Here is a 25,980-nt window from a genome sequence, read left to right on the forward strand (position 1 = left end):
TTCTGCTTTTTCTTTTCATCACAAATCAGTTCATTCCAAGTGATTGTTAGATAACTTAAAAGACAGAGTTCAGGGCTTTATTTTATTAGAAAACTAATTTTCAGACTGATTAGCTAGACTTGAATTTCCTGAATTTATTACATCAATAAACTAACAAACATTCATTTAGTAGCAGTCGGTATTAATGCACACATTGTGATCAAGGTTCAGCTTTTTTCTTCTGGTTTCCTTGGAACCTGGAGATCATTTTCAGTGCCTTCCCTGCCATGCTCTTTCATGGCTGTTTGGAGCATGGTCATGTTGAATTTTTTCTGTGACCATCTGTATCTGCAATAGACCCTAGACACCCAATGGTTAGGCATGTCTGAGAAACATTGTGTATATAACAACTGAGATATTACCAGTACGAGAGGGTGATTCCAGCAAATGAAAGAACTGCTGTGTTACATGAACGTCTTACTTTACTTGTGAACAAAAAGAATGCCAATCCAGTGCCGATTCCACCACCAATTCCATTAAGAAACGAACTACGGAAACAAGGGATGGAACCTAAATCTCTCCCTAGAATGGTTGCCTAATCAAATGCATTAGAAACTATACCGAAATGTCTTACAAATACTATAACATTACCATAACACTTACTTTAATTTCTGTATCTTCGTTAGAAGAAGACATTGCTGTGAAAAAGTAACTAAGACGATTATCAAGGACATAACTGCATCAACTTTCATATAAAACAACATGAAAGTGTATCCAAACGAGTGGAGAATTTTAAATTACCAGTAAGTTTTTCTCGAATGAGATGAGATATCAGGTCAAAGTCAAACAGTTATGCTTTTCGTCTGCATCGCTGTAACTTGAAGCGTCTATGGAGCGAAAATGGCAACAGCAGTCCCATTTCTTGTATTAAACGTAACACATTTATACACCTAATTAATTTCCTATTAAAACCTCCAAGGAAGTTGTAATGGACCTTCGGAGATAAGGCACTTTATACCTTCTCCCTAAGCCAACTGCTAGTTATTTTTGCTTTAGGGTATAAAAGATAAACTACTGAAACTTTTAGTAAAAGATTTCTCGATGGATGTATTTAAACAAGTTCAAGACGTTTATTATTGACTGTCTAGGCAGTCAAATTCTGGGATTTTATGACATTCAAAGCACGAATTCCATTTTTATCCAATACTTTAACTTGAAAATTTGGAAGGTTGATTATAAGGCGCTTTTGGATTTCCGCAACGCACTTTTTCAGGATATCATATGCTTCTTCTTCCGTCAGATCTGGACGGTAATAACGGTCCATAATACCAATGCTGAACATGCCTCCATATCCATGAGTAGCAAATGGAGTTTTAATCATAGATGCAAGGTAATCCATCCAGTAAAGTTCAGGGCCTGTTCTTTCGCTGTAGCCAGCTAGGAGAAAGTTAACCATGTAGGGTGACTAAATGGAAAGAATGCAAACAAATGGATTTCTTGAAAAACACGTGAACTTGCAAAATTTTATGACTATATCTGTACCCTGCTGCGTAATGAGTCAGCCAAGTTACGGCGAGTAAAGTTGGCAGCTGCAGGTGGAGATAGTTCATAACCATTCCTCATTTTGTAGAGCTGAATGTTTTTTTCGATGTATTCAGCAAATTGTGTAGTGTCTCCAGATTCTCCCGTAACTGCCATCAATAGCCTATCAGACAATTTAAACATTTTGTCCTCATCTGCACAACAAAATACAAAAGAAAAAATGAAATTTAATTTAATCATGATATAATAAGCAAATCATCAATATCTTTCACATCTACCAAAAAAACGAACCTTGTTTGTTGACAAGAATGCTGTGAGCGTTGGTCATATCTGACGCCAAAATGACAAAGTCATTACAAGAGATACCTAAAACACACTCCATGTTAATGCAACCTGTAAAACACTACGATAATATGAAAAACTTCAGTCTGATCAGCGAGTAAATGCTGAAGTTTTTCGGAAAGTGCAATGTCAGTTTTCCATTGCCGGCAGTGTTGCTAAAAAACATTTGAAACTAAATCAAGAATATTGTTTAACAATTAATTTTGACCAAGCTGGAAGGTTTAGAAAAATTGAAAATTTGCTGTGCTATTAGAATTACTATTAGTGCACACATTTAATAAAGTAGAGGAAATTTGGCAAACGGTCTGTAAAAAGAATTCATTTTTCGTGTAAGCTCACCGGTGAGCGTTGACGGTCTGCCACTCACGCATTACAAGAGTTAACTTATTAGAGTTTGTATTGTTGAAGATTTCAAGTTAGGTATGTAAAACCACATTAAATTATTTGTTGATAAGCTTATGTTATCTAAATTTGATGGATTTCAATAAAAGCTTTCCTTGTTTAAGAAATAACGGCAAAATTATCCATTGCCTTAGGGTGAAATTTTATCGGATTAGGATTCCTGCCCTGCCTGTGGGCTGGGCTCAAGAAACTACCTTTTATGGCTTCTTACTCGCAACAAACCCGTCATTCAATCTTTTGGTGTTATCTTTTTTTTATAAAGGTTAAAATGGCTGTAAATGTGTATTCAACCAGCGTGACAACAGAAAACCTTAGTAGACATGACATGTTAGCCTGGGTCAATGATTGCCTCATGTCGAACTTGACGAAAATTGAAGAAATGTGCACTGGGGCTGCCTATTGTCAGTTCATGGATATGCTTTTCCCAGGTAAAATTTATTCCTGCTTTATTAAGCTTGCCTTATTCCAAAAGAACTTAGAAGCAAAGTATGCCACACCTTCAAAATATATTGACATCCCACAGTTGACTGATGTTTTGATTCTTTGTTTTTTGGTCTTAACTGGGCTTGCAGGTTCAATGATGATTAAAAAAGTCAAGTTTAAAACAAATCTTGAGCACGAATACATCCAGAACTTCAAACTACTTCAGGGATCCTTCAAAAAAATGAGTGTGGATAAGGTATGCCATCCGTAGTTGCTCATTATTTGTTGTTCCGTTAGTCTAGTGGTCCAAGAATAAGTGTGCATTTCTAAAGGCAAACAAATGCCACAGAAACCAAAATCTAATGTCGATTATTCAAGTTGGCACTTCAAACAGTTTCTCTTATTAGAAAAGGTATTATCCTGTCTTAGGAGAGCAGCATCGGTGTGAATCTTGCTAGTTTGGCCCTAACAATTCTCCTAGGGAACGAAAACTTAAACACTTTATAGTTTTTCAAATGTAGGACACAAAAGTTGACACCTAGATCTATGGCAGCGTTAGATTTATATGGAAAAATTTTCCACTTCTTTTCCTGTATTATATTTTGCTGTATCTTTTCATTCGGTCTGTTAATCCTAGTTAGTTAGTTGGTTTGCTGAAAGATAAAACAAAACAAAAACAACATCCCTGTCTGTCGCACACAGATCATCCCTGTGGACAAATTGATCAAAGGTCGCTTCCAGGACAACTTTGAGTTCCTGCAGTGGTTCAAGAAGTTCTTTGACGCCAACTTTGATGGTTCACCCTATGATGCCCATGAAGCTCGCGGTGGCGAAGTCTTGGGTCTAGGGCCAGCAACGTCAGGTGGATCTCAGTCTCATTTGGGCGGATCGGGTCGACACTCGCCGTCGACGGGGTCCTACTCGCGACAGGCTTACAACAAGCCTGCCCCTCACAGAACCGGTACAGCACAACACACTTGGCTTCGCATATCGAAAGATCCCGTTGGCATCTTTCGTTCTAGTTTGGCTACTATTCTGTATATGTAGAATGGTGTTTGGTATTTAGTATTCGGTTCTTTTATGCACCACCTTACCTCTCGCCACTTTAATCTACATCGTCTTGTTGTTTTATGCTGTATTTCTTCGCACTGAAATTAGTGGTTGTGTCAAGCTTGAAGTCCCCGTAAATCACTGGCGGTCAAAATACCCAAAGCTTCCCCGTCTAATTATTTAGTAGAGGAACCGTAGATTGCGCTAATTTCTGGTAGATGTGTATTCGAAAACACGTGTACTGCTCCAACAATTTGACAATACTTTTTAAGGGTTAAACCACTTATTTTTTTTTTTGTTTACTTTTTTTTTTATTTATTTTTTTTTTGCGTATGTGTGCTTTGATTTTTTTATTATTTTTTTTTTGGTACACTCGTTATATTATTTTTTTTATTATTTTTTTTGGTATGACTTTGTCCACTAGTCGTAGCGCTTAGTGGCCGGCCTTACATTCGCCATATTTCTTGCCTCTACCGTTCTCTTGTTTTATTTTGCGTGTCCTATCAGATCATCCCGATCGACAAGTTGGTGAAAGGTCGCTTTCAAGATAATTTCGAGTTCGTCCAGTGGTTTAAGAAATTCTTTGACGCCAATTACCAAGGGCAGGACATCCAAGCGTACAACGCCCTAGAGGTCCGCGGAGGGGAGCCCTTGGGCTGCGGAACCGGTGCGAACGTTCCGCGTTCCATGCACCCGCCCGTTACCCCTGCTGCCGCTCCTCGGGCTCCTCCTCAATCGCTGGCCAAACCACAGGGTACCATTAACCTCATCTTGCTTCCCGCTATTCTTCAACTGCTTCTTCTGCTTTTCATCAGCATTTTGACTGTTGATTTCTGTTTCATGTTGCTTGATGTGTTATGCTGCTCTGAATTGCTTCCTAATAGCGTTCACTTTTGCTTCACTTACGCATCGATATTTTCTTATGTTGGGGTCACTTATCTTTTGACTACCATAAATCCTCAGATTGTCTCAGATTTGCCTCCTACGTACAGGATTTATAGTTGCAAGAGATGTTTCGTTGAGGATTTTGGTTGTTCGTAGAAAAGTGTTTTCCAAAAAAAAAACACCTTCTGTTGATTTTAATTCATTTACGTAACTTTCTTTTTTTGTCTGGTTTGTGGTCAATAGCTGCTCGGCCTGCTCCCCCTAGAAATAATTCAACACCAGCCTCCAACGTGAGTAGTGCAGGCAGGGGAGGCCTAAGTGCAGGAATGAACTCAGCTGGGAAGATGCATGAAGCAAAAATTGAAGATTTAAACTCTCAGTTAATGGAAATGAAATTAACGCTTGAGGGCATGGAGAAAGAACGCGATTTCTATTTTGGAAAGCTTCGTGATATCGAACTGCTATGCCAAGACGTCACTCAAGAGGATAATCCGATTATTCAGAAAATTTTGGCGAAGCTTTATGCTACTGAAGATGGTTTTGCAGCTCCTGAAGAAGTCGAAGGTGTCCCGCCCCCTGAAGAAGAATATTAATTCAAATTAGTTTTTTTTTTCGTTTTTTTTTGCTATTCCTTCTCTTCTCCCTCTTTGTCACCTACCAAGTAATTACTTTTCTTTTGCACCTTTTCGCGACTTAAAGTAAAAATCCCATTCTTTTATCTTAAGGCGATTATTACATTTTGGTGATGTTTGAATCGTTTTGTTTTCGACTCTATCTGCCTACTTGAGATTCACAATAAAACACCTGCTCGCGTTTGCGTTTTTAACATTTGCGTAGCAGGGCAACGGCTAACAATGTACTGCATGTATCGAAAAAGTTGACATTCTGTGGAGGAGTATGGTCAGTAGAGAATAAACCAGTTTCTTTACTTGTTCCATTATTGAGTGTACAAATGATTACCAACCAACTATTTATTGTTAAACAGTGTAAATGGCCAGAATCGGTAAGCGTGGTTCACAAATATGGTTATGTTATTTTTGAACTGGAAACGTGAGACTATTGGTGGTTAAAACCAGTAAAATAACCGTTACATGGTTGTGGTAGATAGTTATCAACTCTTTCCTACTTTGGTTTTAATGTTCTTGAAAGAAAACTGGTTGATGTCACGACAAATACCTGCCCACTACCCCAACCGGAATTTTTTTCTGCACCAAATCATGAAAGCTTCATTTTATTTTTAAAAATCATAAATTTCCAGGACCACAATGAAAATTACAATTAACAGATTACAATAATTAACTGAAGTCGTAGAAAACCAGCTAATGAAACTTAATTTCAAGAATAAACAACTAAAAAAATTTCAATTCAAAGCTTCAAGCTCAGAATGACCCAAACCAGAAGAGGCTTCCTTTTCGACTGTCAAAGTTTCCGATTCCCAGCAGACGCCCATTCTCCTTTCATCTCGGTGTTTTACCTGACCACGTGTACTGTTAAACGTTCGTCACTAAGCAAGCAGTTTAGAAATGAAGAAACAATTACGTATGTTATTGGTTATTTTTGTTTTTCGTTGTGAATTTTACACTCGATAATATTCAACAATCTAATTGAGCATCATTCATCAACGTTTTTTTTGCTAATTATCTCTAGGTGCCAAAAGTCACCGATTGCCTTTGAGAAGGAAGTATACCATCATCAAAAAGATCAAAGAACACAAAAGAAAAGTAAAGCGGGATTTAAGGCGACACCCAGAAAAGAGGCGTAAACCTCGCACTGATCATGGAGTGCCAAATTCTTGTCCTTTCAAGGAAGAAATTCTCCTAGACATGGAGAAACTAAAACAAATTAAGGAAAGGGAGCAAGAAGCCAAGAGAGCTGAAGTCCTTGAAAAAAGAAAACAAATGAGAGAAGCAAAACTTAATGGAAACAGACCTCTAGGAAATCTTGAAACCATTGCCCAAGATGCTGAAAAGCGTGATGCCATGTTTGAACAGAAAAACAATGAAGCTGCAGAAGCTTTGAAGCAAACTAATGAAGCTTTACATGACAACTCTTTCAAAGCTTTTTACAAGGAGTTTCGAAAGGTAATTGAAGCCGCTGATGTCATATTGGAAGTTTTAGATGCAAGGGACCCTATTGGAACTAGATGTAAAACAGTTGAACAGGCTGTATTGGACGCAGGAGCCAACAAAAGACTTGTTCTTGTTTTAAATAAAGCTGGTAAATCTATATTCTATATTAGTATAATTTGATACACTAATTCATTTTTTATGCTAACTTATTATTAGATTTGGTTCCGAAAGAAAATTTAACACAGTGGTTAAAATATTTGAGAAATGAGCTTCCTGCAATTGCTTTCAAAGCAAGCACTCAAATGCAATCTACGAAACTTGGGCGCGGCCGCAATAAATTTCTTAAAAGCAGCCAGCCTGAAATCCAAACTTCTAATTGTTTGGGAGCAGACACTCTGATGACACTTTTGGGAAACTACGCTCGTAATAAAGGAATCAAAACAGCCATCCGAGTGGGTGTAGTTGGTAAATTTCGATTTTTTTTTCATAACGCGGACATGGCTTGTGTCTTATGTTTTATTTATCTCAATTTAGGTTTACCGAATGTCGGTAAAAGCAGCATTATTAACAGTTTGAAGCGTAGCAAATCTTGTAATGTTGGAGCAGTGCCCGGTGTTACCAAGTTAGATGTCAAAAGTGTTTTTTTCATTTGTAGCTTATTTTTTATTCTTTAATTATTAAATTAGGATGATGCAGGAAGTGGCGCTCGACTCCAAAATTATGCTACTAGACAGTCCTGGCATTGTGATGGCCACAGGTGATGCATCTGATACGACAATCGCTCTTCGAAATGCGCTACGTATTGATAGCCTTGAAGATGCCATAGCACCAGTCGAAGTTATCCTAAAACGAACAGGAAAAGAATACGTAATGTTTTACAACTTCTAACGCCTACGCAATTCATTCTTATCGTGTTCCACCTGTTTTGAGCAGATGATGCTTCAGTATAATCTAAGTAACTTTGAAACAACACAAGAATTTCTTTGCATTCTTGCCAAGCGAACCGGCCAGTTGAGAAAGGGAGCCGTTCCAGATGTCTTCGGAGCTGCAAAGAAAATTCTTCACGAGTGGAACACGTATGCTATTTGTTTTGTTCCCTTTTTTTAAATATAAAATTAATGTGATTGCCATATCGTTTGAAGTGGAAAAATCAAGTATTTCACTTGCCCGCCGGAGACTTTTTCTCCGACTACCCATATTGCTGCTTCTATTGTTGCTGACATGGCTAAAGAGTTTTCTCTCGATGATGCCGATTTCAACCAAAAAGAGACGCATGATATTGAGCAACTACCGTCTGTAAGACCATCGACTACCGTAGCTGTTGAGACAATGGGTTTCTTTGAAGGAAAACCAGAATCCCAGGATGATGTGTCGACGATGGAATGTGACGACAACGAGAAAGTATCGACAAATGAGAAAGATAATGAGGTACAATTTATTTGATCTTTACTGCTCTTTATATTCCTATCATACTGTATAAATTTCCGTTCAGACAACACAAGTTAAAATCGGAAGTTCGAAGCCAGTCGTTGGAACTAAAGATCGCCTGAAAAAAAGTGTCGTTTTTCAGAAAAAAAGCAATCCTGAACTGCTTTTGCCCGGCAACCAAAGGTCGAATAAGGCCAAGAGATTGCAAATGAAAAAGGCTAAGAAGGATCAAGCTCGACGAGGTAATTTAAATCTAGAAAGTGCTTTTTTAGACTGATGTGTGTAAGTATTTATATTTTTCGTACTTGAATATTTTATAGAAAAAGTTGGTGCGAAGCTGGCTTCAGATATGGAAGTTGCCTTCAGCGGTCTTGGATCCCTGTAATCGTTTCGCATTTTGTAACAATAAAACTGACATTATGACGAGCTCTATTATAATTCATAATTCTTATTAACAAGGTTATGGTTACCGCTCGCCTTGGGTGGGCTGTCTACTTATTGATTTTATTATGAAATAACGACCACTAAATTTCGTCGTTTTCTAGAACTTAGTTATTTCAATTGTAGCTTCAAATCTAAGAGAAAGCAAGGCTAAAGGATTCTCCACTGTAACTGAGCTACAAAATTCATGTTTGAATGTCATTTGCAATGCAGGAATCAGATACATTTATTGATTTTGCTGTACACAACCTTTTGCAAAAGCATGCAAAATGGATTCAGGGAACAAATTAGTTTGGCTTTTGAAATCAATGCTGATTACATCTCTAGATCTTAAGAGGGATTGTTTACAATTCCCCAGGGGTGTTTTTAGGTCAGATACGTGAAAATATTTTAAATCTGCACTTGAGCACTCATACTGGCCAGTAACTGTAATATTCTGATGCATTGTAAAAACAGCATCCTTTCCTGAATGGCAACGAAAAACTATTATTAGAAGTGTTACATTCTGAACCAAATGACTGTTACCATTAAACTTAGTTAGAGTACGCAAGAAATGTTCTCTTAACCAGGCACGGGCTTCTTCATCTGATGACATTCCACTTTTTCACTATTAAGAAAACAAAAATAACAATGATAGTAAAGGGATGCAGTTGAGTATCACAAGTGACTTACCAAATTGACAATTAAAAAATTCCATCAGAATAACTACAATGATCTAGACTTTTTCACTAATGCTTTAAACACGTAGATAAATTACCAGAAATGAGTCAGTTGGTAATTTTATACTTCTCTTCAATGTGTCTTATATTTAGTACTTAAAAATCCAATGAAATTTATATTTCTAAGCGAACATTCTCATTCGTCAACAGCCAAATTAGTATGCAGTAGGTTGCCAGATTTAGTTTTCCATGTTTGCAATTTCTCAGTTTCTCACATCATTTTGTTGATTTCATGAAAAATGAAATTTAAAAAACATTTTTTTCAAAATAAATTTATTGAATTCAAGCTTCGAATAAAATGAAATTTACATTCTTTTAGTTGAATTTTTTCCCGGCAAACCCTGCCCATGCCTTCTTTTGAGGGCAAATGCGGTCAGCTGTTCAGTTAATTTTTTTTCTGGTGTTCCCCAGTTCTACTTCTGACAGTTCCGTGATGGCTACCGTCCTACACCTATCCTCGTGAACATCTCGTTTATCCTCGCTTCCATTGTCATTTTAATTGTTCGATTTTTTTTCTTCTTAAATACTGGTTGAACGCAACTAGTTTTAACTGATACCAAAAATGGAAGCGAGTACTGGTAATGTAGAAATTTTATCGTTGGAAATCGAACGCTTGACGAGGGAACTGGACCAGACGAATAGTGAAAAAATTCAATCCGCCCAATATGGAATTGTTTTGCTGGAAGAAAAAGAGAATCTTCAACATAGATGCGAGGAACTTGAAAGTCTCTTTGAAAACACACAACATGAGTTGGCACTAACTCGTGAGGTAACATGCCACATTAACATTTAGTGTGTTGCAACAGTTGCTCTGTCATGTTGCTAGATCTGTTATTTTTATACACTAGTACCAAACAGTTTGAATTTTATTGGTTGTGACCTTTATTGGTTTGCTACCAATCATAATTTCTAAATACTATAATGATCATAATATTAATGTATTTTTATAGGCTCTTGCCCGCTTCCAGAATAGTCATAAAGTAACAACTAAGAGTGGCATTGAAACTGAAGAATCTCTCCTATATGAATCAGCTGCAAGAGAAACATCCCTTAATTCTCAAATCCTTGACCTTGAGGCTGACACCAAGCACTTAAGGCTTGAACTGGAGAGGGTGACAGCTGAAAGAGATCAACTTACACAACAGGTAAAATCAGGCAACATTTGAACCCTATGTGTGCTTATATTTAAAATTCATTTAGCTTAATGATACTGGAAAAGAGAGGGAAGTCTATATCTTTGAAAGAAAAACTTTAAAAGCTGAACTCAAAGAACTCAAGTATAGAGAGACTCGCCTTCTTAGTGATTATTCTGAACTAGAGGAAGAGAATATAAGTCTTCAGAAGCAAGTTTCAGTGCTGAGATCTTCCCAGGTAATGTAAAAGAAAACATTGCTGTGGAACTGTTGGAATAATTTTTATTTTCATAGGTTGAGCTAGAAGGAGACAAACATGAACTACGCCGGCTTCAAGAAGAACTCGAGCTGCTCAATCAACAAAATGCTGAGTTAGCGCATTTGCGAAAACTTGCCGAAAAGCAGATGGAGGAAGCTTTAGATGCCCTTCAAGCTGAAAGAGAAGCCAAATATGCAATCAAGAAAGATCTGGATGCAAGAATTAATAGTGAATCTATGTTCAACTTAAGTAACTTGGCTTACAGCATCAAAGGTACTAGTACCAGTAGTAATTTTTAAATCAAATTATGTTTTTACCTTTTATTCTTTAAAGGACTCTCCGAAGAACATGGAACAAGCGAAGGTGAAGACGACGGTCCACTTCTACAAAAACTAGAAGCTAGTTTCCTAAAGAACAGTGGTGTCACCAACGAAGGAACGGAGGGAGGTGACGGGAACAACAAAGGCGGTGGAGATTTGTTCAGTGAAATTCACTTGAACGAAGTGAAGAAGCTAGAACGGCAATTGGAACAGGTCGAAGCAGAAAAGGGAATGTTGTTTCAGCGGTTACGTGATGCTCAAGAATCGTCTGATGTCGCTCGGCACGAAGCAGCTTCTAGGCACGTTCAGTTGGCCAAACTTGATGCATATCTAGCCAGCCTGCTTCACCTTCATGAAGCTGTGGAGACGCCTACGAATGCATCTGTAAAACCTACTTTTTTTGTGCAGTTGCATTTGAATGTTTTTAGATTTATTTAATTGAACTTCTTTTGGTGACTAGGAGATAGATCGAACATCAGCAGAACCATCAGTTAACCTCGGCAAGACGACACAACTTCAACAACTGGTTGACAAGTTTAAACATCGTACTGCTTTAGCTGTGCGTGAACTTCAGCAAGCTCAGCAGGAACTATGGGCTCTTAGAGGAGCTTCCACTGGATACTTGCCTACTGATTTGGAACAGGATTTCGCTGCCTTGAAGAAGAAGGTAATGATTTTACTGTTTTCAGCTCTCACCGTATATTTAACTGACATTTGATTCAGTTGTTAGATACAGAGCAAAAAGTGGCAATTCTTCACTCAGAGATTGCGGCTTCGTCAGAATCAGCCGGTGACAGTCGAGCTACATTGGCGACACTTCAATCAGAATTGTCTCCACTCGTAGATGACATTACTGCGCTTACGCTGCATCTTTGTGCGGCGGTAGGCATCCAGACTGGATCAGGGACAAATGCGGGCACCGCACGTAGCTCAACAGGTAAATTAAACTTTGTTCAGATCATGCAGATTTTCGCTGATGAAATTCCTGAGTAGATGTTGGCAGTGGACCTAGTAGCTTAACTTCGGACATTACCGGGCCACCTTCTATCGGTTCAGAGTACAACAAGGAAAATATTTCGCCAGAAACCAGTGTCACAGTCACTTCGGTTCACAGTCCCACTCGACTTTTGCACATGCTCCAAGAACAAGTTCGCATGCTACGTCGAGCCGCCGAAATGCTGGTCAAGCAGAGCCACGCCAAAGAAACGCCAAGCGAGTTGGTATCAGACAAAGATCGCGACACCTTCGAATCAGATGTCGCCGAACTCCAAGAGCAAATTGTTAAGCTCAAAGGTAAACTATTGTTGATGAATATTAAGAATAGGATCTAAGGTTTTTAATTATTTATTTGATGTTTTTACAGCCTTGTTATCGACCAAGAGAGAACAGATCGCTACATTGCGCACCGTTGTCAAGGCCAACAAACAAACCGCTGAAGTTGCATTGGCGAATCTCAAGTCCAAGTATGAAACTGAAAAGTCCATAGTTTCTGAAACGATGAACAAACTTCGGTTGGAACTCAGAACTCTAAAGGTAAAGGGTACCCGATGTATTAAAGTTTTAGGTTCTTTTTTTTTTGTAGACCTGTTGCATGTATATTAACCTGTATGTGTATTGCAATAGGAAGAGGCAGCTACATTTTCTAGTCAGCGAGCCCTCTTTGCTGCGCGCTGCGAAGAATACGTTTCGGAGAATGATGAGCTTGGTCGGCAGCTAAGTGCGGCTGAAGACGAAAAACGGACATTGAATTCATTGCTCCGCATGGCTATCCAGCAGAAGCTTTCACTGACTGAGCGCCTAGAAGACTTGGAGATGGACCGTGAACGCTCAAATTTGCGCCGTCAGCCGCAAAGCACACGATCCACGATTCCAGCTGGTGGAGCTCGAAATCCAGCACAAAGCCAGGCTCAAGGAGCAGGATCTGGTCATCGATATCCCCCTAACCGTCTTCCGGCATTCCGAGATTCTAATAGCAATCGAGATTATTAAAAATCGAATTTTATCATTGATTAACCGATCCAGCAAAACAAATGTTGCTGACAGGGTTTTGGTAAGTAACTTTCATGTCTTAGGACAGCTGATTACGGAGGGCAGGGTCCGTCATGTCAGCATTTGGATCTGATCATAAGCAATATCGGTGCGGTTTGTCTTTGTATTGTCATTGTTTTTCGTCTTGCGGAACATTCGTTTACCCGAAGAACGCGATAGGGCTGAATGTACGCGGAAGATTGCTCAGTGCATGTTCATATTTTGTTGCTGCAGCGTCAGTTTTACAACTTGGCAGGTTATATTCATTCTAAACGAGATCTTTTGGGGATGGAGGGGGGTAAGTAACTTCTTGAATTCTGGATGAAACCGGTAGCTGCGCTAATTTCTAAAACTCATCTTTTACTAAGGGAGATGTGGGAAACGTCCTATTACTGCCGTTCTTAAATGAATTGATTGTGTAATTGTGTTTTTGTCCTAGTTTTAACCATCCTTCTTTTGAAACAAATTATTAGTTACGTTTTAAAGTCTTCGCAACACGCTTGCGTTCACCGAGTAAACGTAATATGTCCCTCATAGAAACATCTCGATGCTGACTACTAAATATCTAACATTTGATCCATTAAAAGATGGGAAGGAATCCTTTGTCCTTTGGTAACATTTTAAGATATAAATTATTTACAAGTTTTTACATAGGGCTCATTGAGAGAATTTTGCATATGCCGCCGTGTGCAAAGTTGTAAAATGATTCAATAAAAACGTTCCAGATAGTTGCAAACTTGTTTGTTTATTTGCTAATTGTGTTAGATTCTGATTTCGTTTGCAAGCTATATGATAGAAAATTAGTGCGCAGAACTAAGTTAAATTCAGTTCGACTGCTGATAGAATAAAAAATTTTTACCACCTATTTGGTAGTAACGCTTTAAAAAATATGTGCATCAGTTACTTTTTTGCGTGAGCGATGGCAACAGTACGTACACCATTCTCAAATTTTGTAATGCTTAAAATAATTTCAATGCAGATGGACGAATGAAAGAAGAGCTAACGGAAGTGTTCCTTCATCAAGAACGGTCCCATTTTGGCTGAGTGCTTGAGAAGCCAAACATCTTAAGGGAAGAACTAGATTTATTAGAGACGAAAGGAAATGATCAGATCGGATGAATGGTTTCTGTCTGCCTTTAATGAGGTGTATAACCGTTTCGCCGGAATGATTGCGTTTATCAGGATGAGCCCCACAGTCAAGCAACATCCTAGCAAAGAGGTGAAATTGAGGAACGTTCGTATTCTTGGCTAATAAACGGAGAGAAGTATTACCGTAACCATTCTACAGCGTTCGGATCAGCGCCCAATTGCAACAGGAGGCGAATAGCTGGGTAAGAACTAGTTTTGCGATTCTCATTGTAACTTAACAAACACATTAGATGTAGAACACCACAATTGGTAAATAGTTCGCCACCTCTCCTGGCCTTCCAACGTCCGTCGCATTGAATCAATACCGAAATAGATTGCTGGAACTGTTCACGCAGTTCTGAACTCCGCTGCTTGGTAGCCCTTTCAGCTAACAACGAAACTATGGTCAAAATACTTACCTCCGATCCGAAAATGGACTTTCCTTTACGTCTGCCATCATTATTCCAAGCAAGTGGATTGAATTCGAAAAGCGTTTCATATAGCGCATCCAAAGTTAGACACCTTCATCAAGTACGACAGCTCTTCACCACCAAGGTTTTCAATTCGCAGACCTTGAAACCTTGACGATTGATAATAAAGGACATTGGCGATTACGTCTTTGGTGTCCGTCCAACGGTCCAATTCCTACCATCGATCATTGACGCTTTCCAACAGCGATTTCAAACAGATGCAGTTACAAAAGATTGGCTGGCCTGATAATTCTTGAAATGAAATTAGATAACCGACGAGATCCAGCCTGCCAGAAATAATAGACGCGAACAGTGCCGATACCTCTGGATAGACAACCCTATTCCACAAAAACCTACTATTTTGGTTAATGGGAACCTTCAAGATTTCGACCAAAAATTGCGTAAGTTCCAAGTTTCCATTTTGGACGGCTATCATTAAAGGTGTTTCCCCCTCTTCGTTCTGGGTTGACCAAGCTCTACTGTTAATGTCCTTCCTTCACTTTCAAGGAATTTGGTCAATCCGAAAACCGAACTATAGCGTAACGCGTTAAAGAAAGCTGTTTCTGCCTCTCACAACATTATTTTGGAGCAAACGTGCCACAACATCGGCTGACACCGAAAATCTACAAAGATCGGGATAATTATGCTACTGAACCCAGATTCCTGGCCTAATTTTATTTGCGTAACTTTTATGCATGGATAATATTCTGCAAATCCAGTTCGTAGATTGAATCTTGGTGAGGGATCTTTTGCTTGAAATGCCCGTTCTGCTGTAGGTGATCATCATAACCGGTGTACAATTGACGCAGAGCAAGAAGACCATATTAGTTCCATCTCGCGTGTTATAAGCCACGTAATCTTGCAACTAGCTATATGATCAATACAATCCTGTAATCAAAATCCACTACTGATATGGCAATCCGTTTTACTCCCCAAAAAAATAAAAAAATAAATCTGTGGCAATCCGTTTTACCAAAAAAGAAAAAATTAAGAAAGTCAGCCTTTTTTTCTTTTTCGTTGCTATCGCCATCAACCGGCCAGATAGCTAGCAGGTAGCTTTGTTTTTTAAATACACCGAATATTTGACACCATGTTAGCGCGGCAGTACGCTTTAGTGCTAGTTCTATGCAGCAGAAATATTCGGTGTATTTCCAAAATGATTGACTTAATGAAAAAGATAACAATTTTATCAGAATCGGCATTAAATTTTGATTATATGCGGTGATATTCAACCAATTCCGATGAGTGCCGGTTTCTGCAGAAAATTATTTAAGCCCGACTTTTCTTATTTTTTTTTACACGAATATTGGATGTAATTCAAAAACCGCTAACTAGACAAGAAAACAAGTGGCTTTTTCTGAATCAGCGTTAGATATTCATTATAGTGCGTGATTTTCATCGAATTCCAAGAGATGTCATTTTTGGCCGATTTTGACAAAAGTGAGAAGGCTATAGCCTTCTCATTTTTTCATTTTTGGCCAAAAATTTAAATTTCACTTAAAATACATGATTTCGATTTAAAATTGAATGGAAATTATGAAAATCAAGTTTATTTTTGCATTGGCTTTATGGTTTTTGAAATATACGTAAAAAACAGAGGGTGCGCTAACAAGTAACAGCACTTTTTTTCATCTATTTCAAAAACGGGTGGCTTAGCGACAATACCAATCACAGAATCGAAATCACCGTAAAATTTTGATTGTACGGTACGAGTTTCATCCAATTCCGTGAGATTTCGTTTTTGGCCGATTTTGACAAATGTGAGAAGGCTTATAGCCTTCTTACTTTTTCATTTTTGGCTAAATTTTAAATTTCGCTTAAAATACATGATTTCGTTTCAGAATTGAATGCTTATCACGAAAATCAAATTTATTTTCCAATGAGCCTTATGGTTTTTTAAATAAACGTAAAAAACGAAAAAATAAGAAAAGCCGGGCTTATTTAGTCGGGATTAAAAATTTTTCCTGCAAAAATTGGCACTCATCGGAACTGGTTGAATATCACAGGATATACTTTAAATTGAATGCTGATACCGAGAAAATTGCTATTTTTTTCACTGAGTCAACCGTTTTGGAAATACACCAACTATTTTTGCTGTATCGTTAGCGCTGTAACGTACTGGCGCGCTAGCATTCTGTCAAATATTCGGTGTATTTAAAAAACGATTGACTAAATGAAAAAAATAGCAATTTCATCGCAATCAGCATTCAATTTAGACTATATACTGTGATATTCAAACAGTTCCAATGAGTGTCAGTTTTTGCATTAAAAATATTTAAGCCCCATGAAATAAGCCCGAATTTTCATATATTTTTTTCGTTTTTTACGTTTAATTGAAAAACCATAAAGCCCATTGAGAACTAAATTTGATTTCCTTGATAAGCTTTTAATTCTTAATCGAATTCATGTATTTTAAGCGAAATTTAAAATTTAGCCAAAAATGAAAAAGTGAGAAGGCTATAGCCTTCTCACTTTTGTCAAAATCGGCCAAAAATGACATCTCTTGGAATTCGATGAAAATCACACACTATAATGAAAATCTAACGCTGATTCAGAAAAAACCAATCGTTTTCTTGTCCAGTTAGCCGTTTTCGAATTACACCCAATATTCGTGTAAAAAATAAGAAAAGTCGGGCTTAAAAAATTTTCTGCAGAAACCGGCACTCATCGGAATTGGTTGAATATCACAGCATATAATCAAAGTTGAATGCCGATTCCGACAAAATTATTACTTTGTTCATTAAGTCAATCATTTTGGAAATACACCGAATATTTTTGTTGCATAGTGCTAGCGCTATAGCGTACTGGCGCGCTAGCGTTGTGTCAAATATTCGGTGTATTTAAAAAACAAAGCTACCTGCTAGCTATCTGGCCGGTTGATGGCGATAGCAACGAAATAGAAAAATAGGCTTGCTTTTTTTTTTTGGTAAAACGGGTTGCCATAGATTTCTAATTTTATTTTTTGGTTTGTGTAAAACGGATTGCCATAACAGTAGATGATTTTGATTACAGGATTGCGTATTGATCACATAGCTGGTTGCAAGATTACGTGGCTTATAACACGCGAGATGGGACCAAATAATTGCCATACACCAAGTTACCTTTTCCAAAGGCGTCGCTACCAATTCATGTTTACGTTGAATTACGATGCTAGCTAAGCTTCAGTATCGTCTTAATGGCCTAGGACTCAAGGCTGATGAAGAGTGTAAACAAACTTTTGAAAATGAAAAGGAAAAAGTATATTGTTCATTTGACTAGAATCGCGAGGGGAGGGGTAAAAGAAACAATTGCCGAGCAGATGAAATAAAGTCATCGCATAGATTAGAAAATTAAAAACATCAACATCAAATTAAGCATCAAGATCAACGAAACATAGCCGTGTGTTCAACAAGGAAAAAGCGTAAGCGCATAACTGCCTTTTATTATTTTTCTTAAATTATTCTCTTCTATTTTGTTTTTTGTTTTTGTTCCAATTTAATTTTTTTTTGTTTCTTTTTTTACCACGGCAGTTTGGCTAATTGAAAAGGCGACAGATTATCGAGCCACACGCCGAGTTCTTAAACCAATAATTGAAACATAAGACGGCTTCGGGCTTTGATCGCTTCCGGGCCCAACGGTTGTAAAAGTGTAGAAATTTAAACTGAAAACGTGTAAAGAAAAGTAATATCAAACTTGAGTTCCAAGTTGAGAAGTAATATCTAGGTGAGTATGTTGACTTTCAATGCTGAGACTCAAATCTTCGATCGACGCCAAAACGGCTGACGGTCGAGGTTGCTGCATTTCGCAATAGGACTGACCAGTGTTCCTAAATGAAGAAAGGTATGATCTTCTTAATCTTGTAAACATTGGCACAGGAAGTAACTAACGCACCTTAAAGTATCTGGCGGATGTTTTCGTAACGGAGCATTTTTGGAAAGGTCGCAATCTGGTGAATCAACAAGAGATGCATCTTCCTCCGCAAAAGGTAGGCTGTCTTGGCTGCCCGATGCCGTCATTTCTCCTCTTTCCATCAACCTCCTACCGATTGATAATTGTGCTGGACTAAAGGCAGGTCCACGATCTAGGGCTAAACCTTTGCTTAATTCGAAAAGACCCAACGGCCGAGGACTTGTCGGAGGAGCCTGATTCGAATCGATCGCGGTCCTCAGCCTCGGATCAGAGTCATATCTGTTAACAAAACCAAAGAGAAAGGATTGTTAACATTTCACTTGCATAAAAATAACTGTTTCATTTGTACCGTATAGGCGCAGGAAGATTCATACGCCAGCTACGGAAAGAAGCCGGTTGATAAGTTGGAAACTTCTTGCTTTTTTCGACCATATCTTGACGTTTGTCATTGGCGACAGCAACAGCAAGCTGTTCATCACTACTAGGCAACAATTCGAAATTCTCAACGCTGAATTTTCCGTGACTGCCGGACGCAGACGATGCCTCTTCGGCTTTCTCCCCTAAAAGAGCCATTCGCAACGTATCTGCAGCTCGAGCAAGAGTTGAACCTAGGCCTTTAGATTGTACCTCATCAGCGTCCACGTCTCTGGATGCTGATAAATTTCTAAGAAAAAGACGAAGGGAAAAGGACCGTTTTGAGAATTCCTGTTAATACATCATACAAAGAGGCTTACTGCGAAACGTTTTCTGGATCCAATCCAATGTCGATATCGACGGAAGCGTGCTCCGAGACGAGTGTCCCGACTAACGAAAGCGTGCCGTCCTGGGCGATGGAAACAAGTGTATCGTGCTGTGAAGGACTAGTGCTGGGCGTGTTTGAGAAATCAGCTGCTAAAGAAGGTTGCGACAACGCTAGATCCGATCCCGAGCTTCCCAGCAAGGGTTTATGACTGGCTGGGCTTCTGCTTGCTGCTGCGTCCAATACCATAGGTGGACGAGAAATTGTGTTCCTTCACAAGAGAAGATATTTGAAAACATTGTAATAATTAAAATGGCTGTAGGACACAAAAACAATTTGCCAATGGTTAATCGGTTGCAACGGCGGTAGTTTAAAACTTACTCTTTTTTTCGTGAAAGTGTGACTGAGCCCTCTAGGTAGCGAATGAGCAGGCGACACGATTCCGATTCTAGCGGAATGGCTCCAACGTCTCGATGTCGATTATATATCAGTATGCAAATAAGAACCGGGTGGGACACTGGTAGGGGAACCAACAGTTCAGAGTTCCATCCGGCTCGACTGGGCTCTGAAACAATGACCGACTTTCCCATCCATGAGGCGACCCCTTCGGAAAGGCTAAAAAGACAGTTCGTTTGCATTAGATTAGTGATACCAAATTGAATTTCAAGTAGATTAAAAATATATTTTTACCGTTTTGAATGACCGTGCATCTGCATCCTTTTCTTCTTCCATGGTGGGCTACTATTGGCCGCATCGCGACCGAGCGGAGTAAAAAGGTAAAAATCAGGTAGGCAAGCGGCCGCTGGTTGGAACGTCCGTTGCGGCCATTCAAAAGGTTCGCTGTCAAGATCAGCTTGCGTGAACATGACTCCATAACGACATAAATTGACGTCCTTTGCCTAAAAAAGATAGAAACATGGTAAAGGAAAACATTCATGTTAGCAATAGGTTTAATTGAAAGGCGATTAGCCACCTGAAGCTGAATACGGGTTTCTTCGTCGCCAAGCGGATTTAGAATTGCCGAGCTGAATATTTCACTCAGAAAGATGGCTGATAAAGCCAGCCAGTCTCCTTCTTCTACATTATAACGTTCCCATAACTCAGATTCGTTGACACCTAGGCGGACCAGGATTTCAGAAGGGTAAAAAGTGCGTATCATCATAGCTGATCGCACAAGTACCATCTACGCGGTAGGAAAAAAGAAATCTTGGGTCAAATCGCAGAATCGAAAGACATAAACTTGCAAAGGAAAAAACCTTGAGATCAGCCGACGACATTCTTATCTTTTTCAGGACGTTGGCATTCAACGACAGTCTCAGTTCTTCCAGACGTCGCTCTACTTTTTCTTCCAGTGACGCCAGCAAAGCTTGTGTCTCCCGCTCCAATTGCACGGCAACACTCGATGACCTGGTTAATCATTCGATGATATTATTAGCAAAAACTGCAAGCGTTTAGAAAAACAAGGTTAACGATAAAACTTACTTAAGGTTGGATGACGTAGCATCTGCCTTTTCGATGGGTTTTTCAGCGACGGGTGTAGGGCACCAGGCAGTGCCTGAGAAAGGAGAAAACACTTGTTGAATGAACAGTCGGAATTCTTCCGCTGGACGTCGAATTAAACGTTCCGTTTGTCGGCGGTAAGCAATCAAACGATCCGATTCGAGGCGAGCTTCAAACGCTGCTAAAGCTTGTTCTTTTGATATCTAAATAACGCACGTAAAAATTAAAACATTTAAATCACAACACGTTTAATTGGCGTAATTGCAGTAGTGTATGGAAATCACCTGATAGTGGAATTCGGTATTTAATCCAGGTCCAGCAATTCGTTTAACTAGGAAACCTTCTGACGCCGGGATACGACCTCTTGGTCGGATGGCGAGGCTGTAGACAAGTGCGTCTCGAGAACGTACGATCATCCATTGCAGCATCCCATCTGTTGATAAAATAGCAATTGAAAAGAAAGACATTCAGTGAAAATTTGGCATAATTTTCATAGTCTTGACTTACAGACGGCCAAGAGAAGAGAAATCAGCGGACAAACGATGAGGGCAGTGACCAAGCAGGCAATAGGTTGCAAAAGTCCATCGAGTAGTAGGTCGCGAACAAAGACGCGGATCAGGGGAAGGAGAGGGCTACGTTTAGGATCGGGATTATCCACGTCCCACACTAGTATGATGCAGACCTGATAAATAAGGGCGAAGACGGGAGCCCAAACAGGGGCCGTCAGCGCCAGGCAAATGCCACCGGCGCTGCACAGGATACAAACAACCGGGAAGATCAGGAGAAACAAGAGACTGCAGAGAAGACCTTTAAAGCCGTAATTCCATACTCTATTCAGCTGTCGAGTTAGGCCTTTTCCCATAAAACCTGTGTCCGGTTTCGTTTCGAACTCGGTTCTTGATTTCGAGATGTGACGCCAAAGGGAAGCTAAACGCGAGTTAAGGGTCGGTGTGTACGCAGAGCGACGTGGGCAGAGGGTGCCATTCACTTGCGACAATTCAAGATCAGCGTAGAAAGGCTGACTTGCCACGAGAGCTCGCAAACCGATCGGACTGCACCAAGGAACAATATAACCGCAAGCATAAGCGCCATTGCACGACCAAACCCACGCTCGTTGTAAGAAATTCGCCCAACGCCAGAACGGCCATTGCGTCGTCGTTGTTCTTCTGCTGCTTCGTTCCAACGTATAAACAGGTTGTTCTTGACCGTCACTGCCACTGCTGCTGCATCTTGGATTCGTAATAGATGTCGGCGTTCCACTCAAGTGGGTCGGTATCACCTAAAAACAGAAATGGAACGTGGTTGGAAATGGGTCGTGGTCAGCTTAAGTTGACAAATGGATTCGTACCTCAACACCGCCTTGGAAATGACGACGAACGATCCAAGCATGTGGGTTCCATATCCAAGTGTCCCAATGAAATGTACGCGTTGCCTGCTTGTCTGCCCAGAGCTCTTTGCTCAAGATGGGTGCTCGCTAAACATAAATAAAATCAGCTGACGGACAACAACAAGCTGTTTGTAAAGTACGCTGCTCATACATCTCTGAGAAAAGCGAGATCCCGCGAAAGGAAATAAACAAACTGATCAAGTGACTTGAGGCGGCATGCGTCAATGGCTTCTTCGTGGCATTTCCATTGATATTCTTTTGCCAATTTCACCTGGAGAAAAACGTTTAGTCCGATTATATTACATGGCTAGGATTTTAAAAGATAATGTCATCATACTTTAATGCTGTGAAGTTGTTTTTCCATCCACGGTTTGACGAGAGAAAGCATTGGGTGACGTAGACGTATGTCCAGTTCGGCTTGAATTAAGTCAGCGGTAAATTTCTCTCGCACTTTGGCAACAGCTTTTTTCATAGTGATAGTAGCCCTCGCCTGATCAATCAGCAATTGCCCAATGCCAGGTCCTAGTTGTTCTACATCCGGATGATGAAGAATTGATTCCCAAATATGACCGAAGGGCTCATCGGTAATTAAATCTCGAAAGTCGTCATCAGGACCACTATGTCCGGCTTCGTTGCGTTTGCCATCGGCCTTAATTTCTGTTACTTGTTGCCGTGACCAGCGAGTTTTGGACTCCTGTTGCAAAATCCTATTTATCACTGGTTTGCTTTTGTCCATGATTTCTCTAGAAACCGAAAATAGAAACCCGATAGCATGAAGTTTAAACATTTCTTCTCACGCATTGCGCAAAGCGTATGGTACCTGGAAAAGAGTCTCAGATCAATCAACAAGCCTTTCGGGGTTTGGAAGATATAAGGGAGAGGCGGAGGCTTTTGTTGACGAATATCTGATGACCGCTCGCTACTGCCAGCCCCTTGATGATGGGCAAGATAGTGGCGAATAAATCGACACAAGGCAATATATTCTTCTTGGCAATGAACCTAAGACGTCAAAAATTGCATTCGTTACTCTTCGAAGTTTTTGCGTGCTTTTCTTTGCGTTATTTTCTAAGTACCGCGCATAACAACTCTGCCACTAAATAGCGGCTTCTTTCTTCGTGCAGGCGCGCCTCAAAGTCCCGAGGCTGTAGACTTGGCATTCCGAAAATCAAATCTAAAATAATTTAACAAAAGAAAAGTAATGAAGAAGAACGATCATAGATTCGGAGTGAAATCTACCCAAGAAGCGATGGAATCCCATCCGGAGACTGCGAAATGATTCTTGAATGCTAAAAACATCACCGGTGAACCTCTCGCTAGCTGTCAAATTAATAATTGCGGCTGCCCAGGCCAACGTGTTGAGTAGTGAATCCATTGCTACTTCTGTGCCCTTTTGCAAAAGTGGATTCACTCGCCAGGTATGATGTTGGCCGGGAAAATTTACACTTGCGACGGTAAACAACCTAAACGTATGTTGGCAGAAGAAAAAAGAGTCACACGTTTAGCTAAAATGGAATACGGACAAAATGTCAAAAAACAATAATAGCTAACACGCTTCACATTGTATCCTAAACATTGACGAACTGATATGAAGTTCATGCATTTAAGTAGAAAAAGAAACCCAGATGTGCATGCTGATTCCCGAAACTCCTACCCTGTTTTGCTTATGGAACGCAGTTGATCGGCTGTTAATGTTCTCCAAGTACCAATTTTCACAGTTATACTAATGAACATGATAGGAAAAATGAGAAGAAGAAAATCATTATTGTAAAGATACAGATTACATGTAAGTTCGTTTTGGATACAAGATGGCTCGACAAAATGCACTGAATTGATAACAAAAACATTTTATAATTACCCATGCTGCCTCACTGAAGTTAACTGCTTATTGCTGAGATGTTTAGCTTCACCATGTGCATCAACAGATACAACATCCAGATCATCCCATGATGGAATGTCAAAAAGATTGTCTACAACCAGAGGTTTCCTTCTAGTTGAAGCTGAACCTTCACTGAATTCCTGAACTGCTATAGGTTGAGGAAGATTGAGAGGAAATGTTTTCCAATGGAAGAGGGTGCTCTCAGCTGTTCGCTGAATTTCCAAAACGAGATCCACAAGATGAGGAGCTAGCAGAGATGTATCTAGTTGAAATCTTAATGATTCCTTCTACAAAGGGGTAACATAGAATCAATGAAAGTATTATTGTATTGGCCTTTGTCTGCCGAACATCAGTACAAACAAGATGACAGACGAGGGGAGGGTCGGAAGAAATAGCTTCTGTATATGTATTACAATTAAATATTATAGACATAAAAACGTACCTGAGGGTGGTTGATGCTATTTTCTTCCTCACTTAAGCGAACTTGTTCATCGGAAGCATGATGGACCGTCTTGAAACGGGCCATCTTCCTTAAAAACTGAGAAGTCTCTTTTTTGTCGCAAGAAACGCTTGACGACACAAAACATTGAGACTAGCGTCTTCTGCTCATGATGGTTTCACTCCAAAATTCAACTATAGATGGCCTTCGTAACTAGATCAGTCACCGCGAAGAAATCCAATTTCAAAGGAAGAAAAATCATTTGAGTGATTCTGCCTAAATGATGATCTGCCTAGATGTCATGTTTTCTCTTCTTAATTGCGGTTAGATAAATGGCTATACAATTTTCCTGTGATAGCAATAGAAATCTCGGGCATTCCATGCTTGGTTTTAGTACATGCAAAAACATAGAGAACAACCAAATAAGCTTTTCACACATAATAGGAGAGATAATGAATTTTCAAGTTATATTATTTTAGAAAAAACCTATAATTTTTTCTGGTTCACTGGCACTACATTGGGACGTCGAGCATAAAACCTCAAGATAGCCTATATTGAGCGTGTGACAAATTTTTATTGCCGATGGCGTGACTTATTATGTAAGCGTGATAATTTCCATCGTTTAAAACGAGGAGTTGGCTTGGGCTAGCGTGATAAAATTGTCATTTTTTTCATAGGTTATAAACTAAGATCATAAAGCTTAGTAATCCACGCTCCCTACCATTGAATCGCCGGACGTCAAAAGGATGACTACCCGTTAACACAAAAGTCGGACAAAAGTTGTATACGCAACATTATTTGAAGAGTAGTCTACCGAAAAAGACCATACGTGGCAAATGGGGCAATAGGTACTACTTATCAGTATAAATATACTGCCGAACTTGCCTGGAAATACTTTTTGTTACTTTTTTTATTAAGCGCTATAGAGTCCGACAAACTGCGCAACGTGTTCAAATGGAAAACTAACAGCGTCCGAAATTCAAGTCGTGGGTCTATATAGATTCACATTTGTCTCGATTACATGTTTTATTTATCATCAAATAGTACAAAGAAAACTCATGGCCGTGCTGATTTGCTCAGCCGTATGGTTTGCTGTGCGATAAGCAGACGTGCATTGAAAAGAAATAGACGATGTGCACTGGGCGAAGGTTCAGAGCAAATACTACAGCTCATTGACGAACTTGGAGGTTGATGTACGATGTGGTGTTCAAAAAAAAACCGTGAAAATCAAAGGGAAAATATTTTTTTCTTTTTCACCCATTTCTTTAGTAAATTGTGCCATCGTCAGGCAAGAGAGACGCGTGTTAAAGAAAATGGCGCGAGTTGGAAAGATGCAAAAAAAAACAGGGCAAAATATAAGCATCCTGTGAGTCGTTATCTTTTCTCGCTAGATGAATAAGGTTTGTTCGATTTTATCTAAAGCTATTCATCTCTTTAAAATTTTATAGGCTTACCAGGATTTGTTGAGCATCCCTAGATGGTATATCTTCAACCAGAGTTGTTGGCGTTGTAAATAAAATAAAGAAACGACTG

General features: G+C 39.4%; 6 protein-coding genes and 1 long non-coding RNA gene across 10 annotated transcripts; 3 read left to right on the top strand and 4 right to left on the bottom strand.

The window, feature by feature from the left end:
* Positions 1 to 94: 94 nt before the first annotated feature.
* On the bottom strand, positions 95 to 841 carry LOC130693650 (cytochrome c oxidase assembly protein COX20, mitochondrial-like). Of its 2 annotated transcripts, none has more exons than XM_059494491.1 (4): positions 781 to 841; positions 643 to 715; positions 402 to 574; positions 95 to 339 (listed from the first exon to the last, which is right to left on the bottom strand). In XM_059494491.1, exons 2-4 carry the CDS (start codon positions 673 to 675, stop codon positions 207 to 209), a joined length of 339 nt encoding a protein of 112 aa, XP_059350474.1. In that variant the 5' UTR covers positions 676 to 715; positions 781 to 841; the 3' UTR covers positions 95 to 206. The 2 variants fall into 2 exon arrangements, with proteins under 2 accessions (XP_059350474.1, XP_059350475.1); XM_059494492.1 differs by having other exon boundaries at positions 643 to 691; positions 781 to 813.
* Positions 842 to 1,089: 248 nt separating this feature from the next.
* On the bottom strand, positions 1,090 to 2,003 carry LOC130693643 (proteasome subunit beta type-2-like). The gene is made up of 3 exons (XM_057516832.2): positions 1,813 to 2,003; positions 1,522 to 1,715; positions 1,090 to 1,444 (listed from the first exon to the last, which is right to left on the bottom strand). The coding sequence occupies exons 1-3, from the start codon at positions 1,901 to 1,903 to the stop codon at positions 1,124 to 1,126; spliced, it is 606 nt and encodes a 201-aa protein (XP_057372815.1). The 5' UTR covers positions 1,904 to 2,003; the 3' UTR covers positions 1,090 to 1,123.
* Positions 2,004 to 2,521: 518 nt separating this feature from the next.
* Positions 2,522 to 5,558, top strand: LOC130693636 (microtubule-associated protein RP/EB family member 1-like). 2 transcript variants are annotated; one of them, XM_057516823.2, is made up of 4 exons: positions 2,522 to 2,693; positions 2,838 to 2,944; positions 3,391 to 3,649; positions 4,867 to 5,558. In XM_057516823.2, the coding sequence occupies exons 1-4, from the start codon at positions 2,534 to 2,536 to the stop codon at positions 5,214 to 5,216; spliced, it is 876 nt and encodes a 291-aa protein (XP_057372806.1). In that variant the 5' UTR covers positions 2,522 to 2,533; the 3' UTR covers positions 5,217 to 5,558. The 2 variants fall into 2 exon arrangements, with proteins under 2 accessions (XP_057372806.1, XP_057372807.2); XM_057516824.2 differs by lacking the exon at positions 3,391 to 3,649 and adding an exon at positions 4,246 to 4,492.
* A 500-nt stretch (positions 5,559 to 6,058) lies between these two features.
* LOC130693614 (guanine nucleotide-binding protein-like 3 homolog) lies at positions 6,059 to 8,546 on the top strand. Its single transcript, XM_057516793.2, has 9 exons — positions 6,059 to 6,162; positions 6,271 to 6,840; positions 6,909 to 7,157; positions 7,227 to 7,314; positions 7,379 to 7,559; positions 7,626 to 7,768; positions 7,835 to 8,120; positions 8,185 to 8,362; positions 8,441 to 8,546. Exons 1-9 carry the CDS (start codon positions 6,147 to 6,149, stop codon positions 8,503 to 8,505), a joined length of 1,776 nt encoding a protein of 591 aa, XP_057372776.1. The 5' UTR covers positions 6,059 to 6,146; the 3' UTR covers positions 8,506 to 8,546.
* Positions 8,547 to 8,773: 227 nt separating this feature from the next.
* Positions 8,774 to 9,393, bottom strand: LOC130693663 (uncharacterized). Its single transcript, XR_009001735.2, has 3 exons — positions 9,234 to 9,393; positions 9,087 to 9,168; positions 8,774 to 9,026 (listed from the first exon to the last, which is right to left on the bottom strand). It is a non-coding gene; the product is annotated as an uncharacterized LOC130693663 (long non-coding RNA).
* A 275-nt stretch (positions 9,394 to 9,668) lies between these two features.
* On the top strand, positions 9,669 to 13,746 carry LOC130693657 (protein bicaudal D-like). Its single transcript, XM_057516845.2, has 10 exons — positions 9,669 to 10,049; positions 10,231 to 10,425; positions 10,481 to 10,651; positions 10,708 to 10,945; positions 11,006 to 11,376; positions 11,453 to 11,659; positions 11,716 to 11,929; positions 11,986 to 12,285; positions 12,356 to 12,525; positions 12,616 to 13,746. Exons 1-10 carry the CDS (start codon positions 9,843 to 9,845, stop codon positions 12,979 to 12,981), a joined length of 2,439 nt encoding a protein of 812 aa, XP_057372828.1. The 5' UTR covers positions 9,669 to 9,842; the 3' UTR covers positions 12,982 to 13,746.
* Positions 13,747 to 18,062: 4,316 nt separating this feature from the next.
* On the bottom strand, positions 18,063 to 24,605 carry LOC130693603 (uncharacterized). 2 transcript variants are annotated; one of them, XM_057516775.2, is made up of 20 exons: positions 24,451 to 24,605; positions 23,988 to 24,295; positions 23,784 to 23,852; positions 23,369 to 23,592; positions 23,206 to 23,303; positions 22,953 to 23,131; positions 22,470 to 22,875; positions 22,284 to 22,403; positions 22,094 to 22,219; positions 21,253 to 22,024; positions 21,030 to 21,178; positions 20,728 to 20,948; positions 20,502 to 20,652; positions 20,219 to 20,428; positions 19,936 to 20,144; positions 19,627 to 19,860; positions 19,241 to 19,516; positions 18,856 to 19,170; positions 18,489 to 18,785; positions 18,063 to 18,423 (listed from the first exon to the last, which is right to left on the bottom strand). In XM_057516775.2, exons 1-20 carry the CDS (start codon positions 24,532 to 24,534, stop codon positions 18,285 to 18,287), a joined length of 4,587 nt encoding a protein of 1,528 aa, XP_057372758.1. In that variant the 5' UTR covers positions 24,535 to 24,605; the 3' UTR covers positions 18,063 to 18,284. The 2 variants fall into 2 exon arrangements, with proteins under 2 accessions (XP_057372758.1, XP_057372759.1); XM_057516776.2 differs by lacking the exon at positions 23,784 to 23,852.
* Positions 24,606 to 25,980: the final 1,375 nt, after the last annotated feature.

This window comes from Daphnia carinata, chromosome 3, assembly GCF_022539665.2.
Source record: "Daphnia carinata strain CSIRO-1 chromosome 3, CSIRO_AGI_Dcar_HiC_V3, whole genome shotgun sequence".
Lineage (NCBI taxonomy): Eukaryota > Metazoa > Arthropoda > Branchiopoda > Diplostraca > Daphniidae > Daphnia > Daphnia carinata.

Excerpts from the sequence above, each read along its gene's own strand:
- LOC130693614 (XM_057516793.2), top strand. Across the intron at positions 7,158-7,226 it reads CATCCGAGTGGGTGTAGTTG|GTTTACCGAATGTCGGTAAA; the intron begins GTAAATTTCGAT and ends ATCTCAATTTAG. Across the intron at positions 8,363-8,440 it reads GAAGGATCAAGCTCGACGAG|AAAAAGTTGGTGCGAAGCTG; the intron begins GTAATTTAAATC and ends AATATTTTATAG.
- LOC130693643 (XM_057516832.2), bottom strand. The coding sequence starts at position 1,903 with ATGGAGTGTGTTTTAGGTATCTCTTGTAATGACTTTGTCATTTTGGCG. Across the intron at positions 1,716-1,812 it reads CATTCTTGTCAACAAACAAG|ATGAGGACAAAATGTTTAAA; the intron begins GTTCGTTTTTTT and ends TTTGTTGTGCAG. Across the intron at positions 1,445-1,521 it reads CTGACTCATTACGCAGCAGG|TCACCCTACATGGTTAACTT; the intron begins GTACAGATATAG and ends CTTTCCATTTAG.
- LOC130693650 (XM_059494491.1), bottom strand. The coding sequence starts at position 675 with ATGTCTTCTTCTAACGAAGATACAGAAATTAAA. Across the intron at positions 575-642 it reads ACGAAGATACAGAAATTAAA|GCAACCATTCTAGGGAGAGA; the intron begins GTAAGTGTTATG and ends GCATTTGATTAG. Across the intron at positions 340-401 it reads GGAATCACCCTCTCGTACTG|GGTCTATTGCAGATACAGAT; the intron begins GTAATATCTCAG and ends TTGGGTGTCTAG.
- LOC130693603 (XM_057516775.2), bottom strand. The coding sequence starts at position 24,534 with ATGGCCCGTTTCAAGACGGTCCATCATGCTTCCGATGAACAAGTTCGC. Across the intron at positions 24,296-24,450 it reads ATAGCATCAACCACCCTCAG|AAGGAATCATTAAGATTTCA; the intron begins GTACGTTTTTAT and ends ACCCCTTTGTAG. Across the intron at positions 22,404-22,469 it reads AACAACTTCACAGCATTAAA|GTGAAATTGGCAAAAGAATA; the intron begins GTATGATGACAT and ends GTTTTTCTCCAG.
- LOC130693657 (XM_057516845.2), top strand. The coding sequence starts at position 9,843 with ATGGAAGCGAGTACTGGTAATGTAGAAATTTTATCGTTGGAAATCGAA. Across the intron at positions 11,660-11,715 it reads TCGCTGCCTTGAAGAAGAAG|TTGTTAGATACAGAGCAAAA; the intron begins GTAATGATTTTA and ends CATTTGATTCAG. Across the intron at positions 12,526-12,615 it reads TGGAACTCAGAACTCTAAAG|GAAGAGGCAGCTACATTTTC; the intron begins GTAAAGGGTACC and ends GTATTGCAATAG.
- LOC130693636 (XM_057516823.2), top strand. The coding sequence starts at position 2,534 with ATGGCTGTAAATGTGTATTCAACCAGCGTGACAACAGAAAACCTTAGT. Across the intron at positions 2,694-2,837 it reads CATGGATATGCTTTTCCCAG|GTTCAATGATGATTAAAAAA; the intron begins GTAAAATTTATT and ends CTGGGCTTGCAG. Across the intron at positions 2,945-3,390 it reads AAAAAATGAGTGTGGATAAG|ATCATCCCTGTGGACAAATT; the intron begins GTATGCCATCCG and ends TGTCGCACACAG.